The sequence below is a fragment of the Staurois parvus genome, unplaced genomic scaffold (genome assembly GCF_062004578.1).
Source record: "Staurois parvus isolate SC_StPar_1 unplaced genomic scaffold, SC_StPar_1.0 ptg001167l, whole genome shotgun sequence".
NCBI lineage: Eukaryota > Metazoa > Chordata > Amphibia > Anura > Ranidae > Staurois > Staurois parvus.
The window spans coordinates 405,001-417,331 of NW_028318963.1; the positions used below are offsets into that span (position 1 = coordinate 405,001).

Here is a 12,331-nt window from a genome sequence, read left to right on the forward strand (position 1 = left end):
TTGTTACTCAGGGACACAGAATTGTTACTGAGGGACACAGAATTGTTACTCAGGGACACAGAATTGTTACTCAGGGACAGACACAGAATTGTTACTGAGGGACACAGAATTGTTACTCAGGGACACAGAATTGTTACTCAGGGACAGACACAGAATTGTTACTGAGGGACACAGAATTGTTACTCAGGGACACAGAATTGTTACTCAAGGACACAGAATTGTTACTCAGGGACACAGAATTGTTACTGAGGGACACAGAATTGTTACTCAGGGACAGACACAGAATTGTTACTCAGGGACACAGAATTGTTACTGAGGGACACAGAATTGTTACTCAGGGACAGACACAGAATTGTTACTCAGGGACAGACACAGAATTGTTACTCAGGGACACAGAATTGTTACTCAGGGACAGACACAGAATTGTTACTGAGGGACACAGAATTGTTACTCAGGGACACAGAATCGTTACTCAGGGACACAGAATTGTTACTCAGGGACAGACACAGAATTGTTACTGAGGGACACAGAATTGTTACTGAGGGACACAGAATTGTTACTCAGGGACACAGAATTGTTACTCAGGGACACAGAATTGTTAGGGACAGACACAGAATTGTTACTGAGGGACACAGAATTGTTACTGAGGGACACAGAATTGTTACTCAGGGACACAGAATTGTTACTCAGGGACACAGTATTGTTACTCAGGGACAGACACAGAATTGTTACTCAGGGACACAGAATTGTTACTCAGGGACACAGAATTGTTACTGAGGGACACAGAATCGTTACTGAGGGACACAGAATTGTTACTCAGGGACACAGAATTGTTACTCAGGGACACAGAATTGTTACTCAGGGACACAGAATTGTTACTGAGGGACACAGAATCGTTACTGAGGGACACAGAATTGTTACTCAGGGACACAGAATCGTTGAATTAAAGAGTATGTCAGACAACACGCAGAGGAGTGGCAGAGGAGGCAATGTTTCAGGAGCGAGCAGACGTGGCAGCAGAGGAAGGCGTCGAGGCAGCACTAGTCGCAGCCAGAGGCCAGTGCTCCCGGTGTCATCCAGCGGTCGTGTCTCCACCGACAACCCTGCCGTCATCGATTGGTTGGCTCGGTCGTCTTCCTCTTCCCAGGTCACCTCTGACACCTACAGCCAACGGTCGGTGGGTACGTCAGACACAACCGTTAGTTGGCATGGCCCGGGAGCAAGCCCACTGAAATCACGTGTCCTCTACCTGCCCCTGTCCTTTGGTGTTCCCTCACCAAGCGAAGTATCGCATGCTGTGGGCTCAGCCCCACTGTACAGTGAGGAAGAGCTAACAGAGGGCGGTCAGGAACGGGGGGAGACCTCTGCCTCTTCAGCAGCCAGGCGAAGAAGTACTGGCGAGGAGAGTGGCTCGGTAGCCGGTCTAGAGACAGGTCTGTCTCCTGACCCACACGCAGCCGAGGGGGCTAGTAGTGAGGCGGAGACCCTAATTGATGATGATGAGGCTGATCGCACTTGGCAGCCTCGTCGTCATCAGGCTATTGCTTCCGCATCATCAGGAGAAGAGGGTGCCAGCTTGGCAGCGAGCAAAACAGTCGGTGGGTTGCCCAGGAGGCAGCAGGGTCGCAGCAGTGTCAGTGGAGGCAAACGGCCACGGAGTACAGCACCAGCTCCACTGCAGCCTACCACCACGGCCAGTAGTGGTGCCGGTGTGCACGGAGGAAGTAGCAGTCAGCCAGTGAGGAATAGCGGGGGCAAAGTTTCCTACTCGGCGGTGTGGCAATTTTCGTCAAGCCGCCCGAGGAAGTAAACGTAGCCGTATGTCGACTATGTGGCCAGAAAGTCAAGCGTGGCCAGGGGGCCCATGTCTCCATCGCCACACTCTGCCATGTGCCACTTTCAGGTCTCCTCACACTGCTGGTGGGTTCCATTTTGTCATAGGGTGCTGGCAGATTACGGGCCTCCCATTGCTGCTGCCAGGCCCGTAATCTGTCATGGGCCCCTGTACCGCCTCCTCATGCTGCTGCCAGGCCCGTAATCTGTCATGGGTCCCTGTACGGCCTCCCATTGCTGCTGTCTCCATCGCCACACTCTGCCATGTGCCACTTTCAGGTCTCCTCACACTGCTGGTGGGTTCCATTTTGTCATAGGGTGCTGGCAGATTACGGGCCTCCCATTGCTGCTGCCAGGCCCGTAATCTGTCATGGGCCCCTGTACCGCCTCCTCATGCTGCTGCCAGGCCCATAATCTGTCATGGGTCCCTGTACGGCCTCCCATTGCTGCTGTCTCCATCGCCACACTCTGCCATGTGCCACTTTCAGGTCTCCTCACACTGCTAGTGGGTTCCATTTTGTCATAGGGTGCTGGCAGATTACGGGCCTCCCATTGCTGCTGCCAGGCCCGTAATCTGCCATGGGCCCCCGTACCGACTCTTCATGCTGTGACGTTGCAACAAGGTGGAATTCAACCCTACATATGTTAGACCGCCTTTACGAACAGCGAAAGGCCCTCACCGATTTCCTGATGTTACAAGCGGATAAAGGTACTCCCCTGTGTAACTTAGATGTCAGCCATTGGCAGCTCATGCGTGACACCTGCCGCTTGCTCAGGCCCTTTGAGGAGGCCACGCTATTCGTGAGTCGGCAGGACTATGGGATGAACGACGTCATTCCTCTGTTGCACGTCCTGGAACAAATGCTGTTAACAATGGCTGGTCAGGGTGCGGTAGACGTGGCGCACAGATCTCAACGCCACATGACCCCTGTGGGGGCAGGACAGGAAGAAGAGGAGGAGGTAGAGGAGGACATTGGTGCTCAGGAATTATTGAGTGAAATGGGTGGTTTTTCCACTCAGCGGACAGGAGTGGAGGAGCAGGAGCATCTGGTAGAGGAGGAGGAGGAGGAGACAGAGGACCCAGACGCACCGTGGCAGTATGCTGTGGAGATGGAGGCAGGGAGTCCCTCGCATTCCTTGGCACAAATGGCCCATAGCATGCTCGGTTGCTTGCGTAGCGACAGCCGAATAATAACCATCAGACAGAGGGATGACTTTTGGCTGTCCACCTTGTTGGACCCTCGCTACTGTTCAAAAATGGTGGCCTTTTTCACACCTGCTGAGAGGGAGGCCAAAATAACGTACTATAAAAACCACCTATGTAGTCAGTTGGTCTCTGCCTTTCTGCGCCAACGTCCATCCTCAGACACTGTGGGCCCTGTGCGCTCGCGTTCCGCTGCCATGGCAGCAGGGGAGGGGTGGGGTGGTAGGAGCAGTGGCAGCTCCACCAGCAGCGGCTGCCTCAGTCTGCAGTCGATGATGAGTAGCTTTCTTCACCAGCGCAGTGAGGAAACTACTAACCAGCCGCAGCAGCAACAGCATCAGGTGGACCTGGAGCAGGACCTCAAACAACAGGCTTGGGCCTACTTGGACAGCACCCTGCCAACCGAGGTAGACAATCCCCTTGACTACTGGGCAACGAAACTTGACCTTTGGCCCCAACTAGCTGAATTTGCCCTTGAAAGGCTGTCATGCCCGGCCAGTAGCGTGGCATCGGAGCGCGTGTTTAGTGCGGCAGGAGGTATTGTAACTCCGCGGAGGACACGACTGTCCACCCAAAGTGTGGAGAGACTCACGTTTGTGAAAATGAATCAGGCGTGGATTAGTCTGGATTTCAAACCACCAGTTCCTGACACAACTGACTAAATCCGCCATGAATCATGCCCCAAACATGTTATTATTTTTAACATAGGCCTCTGTATGGCCTTCAATTTAAGCTGCTTACGCTTCGCCACTCTGCCATGGGCCCCTGTACCGCCTCCTCTTGCTGCTGCCACGTCCAGAGTGTCTCATGGGTCCCTGTACGGCCTCCCATTGCTGCTGTCTCCATCGCCACACTCTGCCATGTGCCACTTTCAGGTCTCCTCACACTGCTGGTGGGTTCCATTTTGTCATAGGGTGCTGGCAGATTACGGGCCTCCCATTGCTGCTGCCAGGCCCGTAATCTGCCATGGGCCCCTGTACCGCCTCCTCATGCTGCTGCCAGGTCCAGAGTGTCTCATGGGTCCCTGTACGGCCTCCCATTGCTGCTGTCTCCATCGCCACACTCTGCCATGTGCCACTTTCAGGTCTCCTCACACTGCTGGTGGGTTCCATTTTGTCATAGGGTGCTGGCAGATTACGGGCCTCCCATTGCTGCTGCCAGGCCCGTAATCTGCCATGGGCCCCCGTACCGCCTCCTCATGCTGCTGCCAGGTCCAGAGTGTCTCATGGGTCCCTGTACGGCCTCCCATTGCTGCTGTCTCCATCGCCACACTCTGCCATGTGCCACTTTCAGGTCTCCTCACACTGCTGGTGGGTTCCATTTTGTCATAGGGTGCTGGCAGATTACGGGCCTCCCATTGCTGCTGCCAGGCCCGTAATCTGCCATGGGCCCCCGTACCGCCTCCTCATGCTGCTGCCAGGTCCAGAGTGTCTCATGGGTCCCTGTACGGCCTCCCATTGCTGCTGTCTCCATCGCCACACTCTGCCATGTGCCACTTTCAGGTCTCCTCACACTGCTGGTGGGTTCCATTTTGTCATAGGGTTCTGGCAGATTACGGGCCTCCCATTGCTGCTGCCAGGCCCGTAATCTGTCATGGGCCCCTGTACCGCCTCCTCGTGCTGCTGCCAGGTCCAGAGTGTGTCATGGGTCCCTGTACGGCCTCCCATTGCTGCTGTCTCCATCGCCACACTCTGCCATGTGCCACTTTCAGGTCTCCTCACACTGCTGGTGGGTTCCATTTTGTCATAGGGTGCTGTATGGCCTCCCATTGCTGCTGCCTCCACCGCCACACTGTGGCTCCACACTCTGGTTTTGGCCCCGTGACTGCCCAAATGAGTGAAGTGTGCGGTGATTCTAAGATCGACGGCACTCATCTGCATGTCATACTGACTGACAGTATTATTTCTCTTCCCCAGCAGACTCCAAGGGCATTTAAATTAAAGGTACAGTGTTCTGCACTAATATAAAGGCTCTCTGAAGCCTAGAAACACCCTTTTTATAAGTTAAATTCGCAGCGAATATATTCGACTCAAATCAAATTTATTCCGCGAATTCGCCGAATCAGCCGAATCAAATTTTTGAATACTTCGCTCATCTCTAATTACAATGAAGGATTGTTGGAATGGTGGATAAAGAACCTCGATCAACTTCCAGACAAATTCAAGCTGACCTTCAGGTACAGGGTACACCTGAGTCCGCTCGCACTATATGGAGCCATCTGAATGAAAAGGGACGCTATGGTTGGAGACCCAGGAGGACCCCACTGCTGACACACAAACATATAAAAGCCAGATTGGAGTTTGCCAGAAAACTGTACCTGAGGAAGCCAAAATCCTTTTGGGAGAATGTGCTGTGGACAGACGACTCAAAATTCCAGCTTTTTGGTAAAGCCCATCATTCTACTGTTTTCTGAAAAAGCAATGAGGCCTTTAAAGAAAAGAATCCAGTCCCTCCAGTCACACATGGCGGGGATCACTGATGTTTTGGGGTTGCTTTGCTGCTTCAGGCACTGAGTTTTTTGACCGTGTGCATGGCATTATGGAATCTGAAGACTACCAAAGAATTCTGGGGTGCAATGTAGAGCCCGGTGTCAGAAATTGGGTCTAGGTCAGAAGTCATGGATCCTACAGTAGGACAATGACCCAAAGCACATGTAAAAAAAAACCCAGAAATAGTTTCAGACAAAGCGCTGGAGAGGACTGAACTGGCCAGCAATGAGTCCAGATCTCAATCCCATAGAGCTCCTGTGGAGAGATCTCAGAACATCAGTTAGGGAAAGGAACCCTTCCAATCTGAGAGACCTGGAGCAGTTGGAGGAAGAAGAGAGCTCCAAAATTCAAAAAGAGGTGGAAGAAACTCATTGATGGTTACAGGAAGACATTGATTTTGGTTACTTTTTTCAAAGGGGTGTTCTACCAAATATTACATGGAGGGTGCCAATAATTTTGTCCAGTCCATTTTTGGGGTTTTGCTTGGAATGTGTCAGATTTGAATTTTTGTTTCTCCACTTTTTTGTGTCATACCAATGCAAACCAAAGAAATAAACATGAGAATGCCGAAACATTTGTAATTGCAACAATTTTCTGGGCGAAGTGGTTCATTATCTGACACAAATGCAGGGGGGACAAGATTTTTGGCCATGACTGTATATACACTGCTCAAAAAAATTAAAGGAACACGTATTAATCAGAGTATCGCATCAAGTCAATGAACCTCCTGGGATATTGATCTGGTCAGCTAAGTATCAGAGGGGATTGTTAGTCAGTTTCAGCTGCTTTGGTGTTAATGCTCAGGTGCACTAGATGGGCAACAATGAGACAACCCCCAAAACAGGAATGGTTTTACAGGTGGATTTCACTGACCTTTTTTTCCTTACTCATCTTTTTTGACTGTTTTTCACTAGTTTTGCATTTGGCTAGGGTCAGTGTCACTACTGGTAGCATGAGGCCATACCTGGACCCTACAAAGGTTGCACAGGCAGTCTAACTCCTCCAAGATGGCACATCAATACGTGCCATTGCCAGAAGGTTTGCTGTGTCTCCCAGCACAGTCTCAAGAGCATGGAGGAGATTCCAGGAGACAGGCAGTTACTCTAGGAGAGCTGGACAGGGCTGTAGAAAGTCCTTAACCCATCAGCAGGACTGGTATCTGCTCCTTTGTGCAAGGAGGAACAGGATGAGCACTGCCAGAGCCCTACAAAATGACCTCCAGCAGGCCACTGGTGTGAATGTCTCTGACCAACCAATCAGAAACAGACTTCATAAGGGTGACCTGAGGGCCCGACGTCCTCTAGTGGCCCTGTGCTCACTGCTCGGCACCATAGAGCTGGATTGACATTTGCCATTGAACACCAAAATTGGCAGGTCCACCACTGGCACCCTGTGCTTTTCACAGATGAGAGCAGGTTCCCCCTGAGCACATGTGACAGACGTGAAAGGGTCTGGAGAAGCCGTGGAGAACATTCTGCTGCCTGTAACATGGTTCAGCATGACCGTTTTGGTGGTGGGTCAGTGATGGTCTGGGGGGGCATATCCATGGAGGGACGCACAGACCTCTACAGGCTAGACAATGGCACCCTGACTGCCATTAGGTATGGGGATGAAATCCTTGGACCCATTGTCAGACCCTATGCTGGTGCAGGGGGTCCTGGGTTCCTCCTGGTGCAGTGGGTCCTGGGTTCCTCTCATTGCATGAGAATGCCCGGCCTCATGTGGCGAGAGTATGCAGGCAGTTCCTGGAGGATGAAGGAATTGATACCATTAAATGGCCCCCACGCTCGCCTGACTTAAATCCAATAGAACCCCTCTGGGATGTCATGTTTGGGTCCATTCGATGCCGCCAGGTTGCACCTCAGACTGTCCAGGAGCTCAGTGATGTCCTGGTCCAGATCTGGGAGGAAATCCCCCAGGACACCATCCGTGGTCTCATTAGGAGCCTCCCCCGACGTTGTCAGGCATGCATACAAGCACGTGGGGGCCATACAGACTACTGAGGACCATTCTGAGTTGCTGCAATGACATTTCAGCAGAATGGTCTCACCTGCTGCATCATTTTTTCACTTTGATTTTCGGGGTGTCTTTGAATTCAGTCCTCTGTAGGTCGATCATTTTCATTTCCATCAAACGATGGGGCGTCCTTATGTTCCTAACACATCACCCCGTCCATGTCAGTATAGAGATCCAGCAGAAGATTCCTCCCCATTGAGATCTGATGGGTTTTCAAAGTCTTCCTTTCATTTTTTGAGCCGTGTATATATACTGTATATTATACATGTGGGGAAAATTAAATAAAAGTATTCTGTACATCACTTCAGGACAGGATATTTCCCTAGGTTTTGCTTTAAGTACAGAAAATGACCTGCTGATCTTCCAGAAACCCAGAAAACTCCTAACTTCCTGTTTGAGCTGACAATGATGTCTCTGCTGCACTGAAATCCCAACCAGTGTTGCCAGCCCGGTCCAGTTCTCCCCTGCATTACTACAGAACACCTTCCTCATCTCATCTGTAGAATATAGTGGGGGTTGGGGAGCTATAGAGTTGTCAACTCATGATTTCTGGTGACAACTGTAAAATTTTGGATTTCCCATTGCTTTCTTTTCCCATGACAAGTAGACGGGATAAATCTCCACAGCATGGATAGAGGCAGCAATAAAAATCTGTGTAGGGGGTTGGGGGAATAAAGATCAACTCCATCAGTGAATGTCCAGAAAAATGTTATTTGTATTAAAAAGACAAACAGCCAATGGGCTTCGAGGGATACAAGGGGCCCCCTTCATCAGGGCAACAAATTACCCCCTTTATCAGTTCTACAAGAGACCCCTTCATCAGGGCTGCAAGGGATCCCCTTTTTCAGGGCTACAAGGGGGACCCCTTTCATCAGGGCTACAAGGGATCCCCTTTATAAGGGCTAAAAGGAACCCCCTTTATCAGGGCTGCAAGAGACCTCCCTCATAGGACAATAAAGGACCCCCTTCATCAGTGCGCAAAGGGACCCCCTTCTTCAGGGCAGCAAAGAAACCCCTTTATAATAAAGGCCTGTGAGATAGGGGGGCTCTGTGATGGGGGGACTGTGCGAATGGGGAGCTCTGTGATGGGGGGGGACTGTGTGATTGGGGGGGGCTCTGTGATGGGGGAATGTGTGTTTGGGGGGCTCTGTGATGGGGGACTGTGTGATTGGAGTGCTATGTGATGGGGGACTGTGTGATTGGAGGATTATGTGATGGGGACTGTGTGATTGGGGGGCTCTGTGATGGGGGACTGTGTGATTGGAGTGCTATGTGATGGGGGACTGTGTGATTGGAGGATTATGTGACGGGGACTGTGTGATTGGGGGGCTCTGTGATGGGGGACTGTGTGACAGGGGGCTCTGTGATGGGGGGTTGTGTGATTGGGGGCTATATGATGGTGGACTGTGTGATCGGAGGGCTATGTGATGGGGGACTGTGTGATTGGAGAGCTATGTGATTGGGGGTCTGTGATGGGGGGACTGTGTGATCGGAGGGCTATGTGATGGGGGAACTGTGTGATTGGAGAGCTATGTGATTGGGGGCTGTGTGATGGGGGGACTGTGTGATGGGAGGGCTCTGTGATGGGGAACTATGTGATTGTGGACCCTGTGATGTAGGGACTTTGATGGGGAACTGTGTGATTGGGGGGCTCTGTGATGGGGGACTGTGTGATTGGAAGGCTATGTGAATGGGGAGCTCTGTTACGGGGGACTGTGTGATTGGAGGGCTATGTTATGGGGGACTGTGTGATTGGAGGGCTATGTGATGGGGAAATGTGTGATTGGGGGGTTCTGTGATGCGGGACTGTGTGATTGGAGGGCTGTGTGATGGGGAACTATGTGATTGTGGGCCCTGTGATGGGGGGACTTTGATGTAATTCACGGACTCTCATGTGATGGGGGGACTTATGATGTATAGGGGTGACTCTGATGTGATGCATCATAAAGGGGGCCTTCTAATGTGAAGTTAATTTCATCAAGGCAGGTGTGCGCATCATCCCAGGCTCAGATTTCCTCTTGTTAAGTAGTATTTATGTTTTTTCACATTTCAGACTGGGGGGGCTTGAGATTTCACATACTGTTATAGGGTGCCACCACTGAAAAAGGGTTGAGAAATGCTGAGATACACTATAATAGGATGGCTTAGGGCCAGGGGCTGACTGACCATTCGAGCACTCTGGCAGTGCCCGAGGGCCCGGGGTCAGTAGAGAGCCCCATGAAATGCCCCGGTATCTTTTTAAAGGCTTTTTTGGGTGTGCTTTAAGTTTGGGCAAGGACACAGGGGCCCCATGTTCCCCTATTGCCCGGGGGCCCCATGAGTTGTCAGTCTGCCCCTGCTTAGGGCCCATTCACACCATTGCTGTGCATTAATGCACGCACATGGATGCATGAGACAAAGAGCACTGTGTTAAGGCCGCCCTTTCAAAATGAGTTGATTGCCAATACACCAAAAACACACATGTACCCCTTCTGACAGCAAACCGCAAAGCACGGCTGCACTCCATCCTATCAATGCATGTCATATGCGGTGCTGCATGTTGCTACTGCAACAGGACAATGTGAATGGACCCTTACAAGGCATTGGTCTACTACTTCTTTAACCACTTGCCGTCCGCCTGCTGTTTATAAACGGCAGGACGGTGGCACTCCAGGGGCGGGTTGCCGTTCATAAATGGCACCCGCCATTTCTAGCTGTGCGCGCTCCCTGGGAGCGCGCAGCACAGAGATCCGGTGCCCGCTGTGTCCTCCGGACACAGTGAAACACCGATCGTCGGACGGGACCTCTGTACGAGGTCCCGATCATGTGATCACTGATTGGCCAATCAGTGATCACATGCAAAGTAGTAAGCAAGATGTCACTTGTGACATCATTGCTTACTACGTGTGAAATCTGTGAATGATCCCAGAGGTCACATGGTACAAGGCTATTCACAACAGCCTTGTACCATGTGACAAGCTGTGACCAATCACAGCTCACTCAGTAGTTCTCAATGGCTGCAAGAATGCAGACAGAGAGAAAGAGAAATGATTGCTTTTACATCCTATATGGGTGTAAAAGCAATCACTGTAAAAAAAAAAAAAAAAATCTCCATCACCCCCCACAAGTAGTACAGTGTCCCTATGGTGACACTGTACTGCTAGGGTGACAGTATGTAAAATAAAAAAAACATAAATAATAATACAAATGTAAAAAAAAATGTTTAAAAATTATAATTTTTGTTTATAAACTAATTTGGCTTATTTTTTTTTTACTAAAAAGATAACAGAATACATTTTGGCCAAGATTTATGAGGAAAGATTATTTATTTGCAAAATTTTATAACAAAAACACTTTTTTTTTCAAAATTTTGGGACTTTTTCATTTGCATAGCAAAAAAATAAAAATCCCAGCGGTGAATAAATACCACCAAAATAAAGCTTTATCTGTCTAAAAAAAATGCTAAAAAATTCATATGGGTACAGTGTTGCATGACCGCGCAATTGTCATTCAAAGCGCTGAAAGGTGAAAATTGCCCTGGACAGGAAGGGGGGTAAAAGTGTCCGGACTGGAAGGGGGTGAAAGTGTCCGGACTGGAAGTGGGGGGGGAAGGTGTCCGGATTGGAAGGGGGTGAAAGTGTCCGGACTGGAAAGGGGTGAAAGTGTCCGGACTGGAAGGGGGGGAAAGTGTCCAGACTGGAAGGGGGGGAAAGTGTCCGGACTGGAAGGGGGGTGAAAGTGTCCGGACTGGAAGGGGGGGAAAGTGTCCGGACTGGAAGGGGGGGAAAGTGTCCGGACTGGAAGGGGGGGGGAAGTGTCCGGACTAGAAGGGGGTGAAAGTGTCCGGACTGGAAGGGGGTGAAAGTGTCCGGACAGGAAGGGGGGGAAAGTGTCCGGACAGGAAGGGGGGAAAGTGTCCGGACTGGAAGGGGGGGAAATTGTTTGGACTGGAAGGGGGGGAAAGTGTCCGGACAGGAAGGGGGGGAAGTGTCCGGACTGGAAGGGGGGGAAATTGTTTGGACTGGAAGGGGGTGAAAGTGTCCGGACTGGAAGGGGGGGAAAGTGTCTGGACAGGAAGTGGTTAAGGAGTTGATCTTTAAGGCACAGACTTACCGAGCCCGCCGGCGTGAGCGTCTATTAGCGCAGCGGCCACTGCGATCCCCTGCGGAAGGCCGAGCTCGCTGGCAGCCTCCGATGTGAGCTTGTTCCCGACACAAACTCCTGGAGACACGACCTGGTTTCCTGGGCAGACGGAGGAAAAATAATAAGACTTCACACTGATAAAAAGAGAAATAAAACAGACATTCCCGTCTAGAATCTCCAATGCAACTGATACACGCAGCGCCAGGGCTTTAGGAAAATTCAAAAAACGGATTGTAACGGGTCAACGGGAAAACTAAACAGGCTTAACGACTTATTTATAAAAACCTGAACATTTTCTAGCGCCAAACTTCACCACCATTGTGAATGATTTCCAGTTATTGATAAGGACTCTTACATTTTTCCAATCATGTCAATAAAAGGGATCAATTGATCAAAGATGCAAGCAGACTCCCCACACTTGGTGCTACACAGCAGTGTACAACAGCAACTAAAATGTATCTAAAGTCAAAACATTTTTGTATTAGTTTTAGATGGAGCAGGGAAGGGTTAGACCTTCTGCCAAGTTTTTATGTCCCTACCAGGCAGATTCCCCCTCTTCATGGGCTCATTTACACTAATGGCAGCAAACAAAATCTGCAGTTGACACTCAGGCAGCTTTAGGCGATATGTTACCTTCTTATCTTTTTTAACCCTAAAAAATCCTGCA

General features: G+C 50.4%; 1 protein-coding gene across 6 annotated transcripts in view; it reads right to left on the reverse strand.

The window, feature by feature from the left end:
* Window positions 1-12,331, reverse strand: part of FGGY (FGGY carbohydrate kinase domain containing) — a 401,559-nt gene that overhangs the window by 191,038 nt on the left and 198,190 nt on the right. For 5 of the 6 annotated variants that reach the window (XM_089659582.1, XM_089659583.1, XM_089659581.1 and 2 more), the window contains exon 7: window positions 11,635-11,763. The exons of the other annotated variant lie outside the window; for it this stretch is intronic. In XM_089659582.1, the coding sequence (XP_089515708.1) occupies window positions 11,635-11,763 (129 nt within the window). The remainder of the gene's footprint in view (window positions 1-11,634; window positions 11,764-12,331) is intronic. 6 annotated transcript variants of the gene reach the window in all.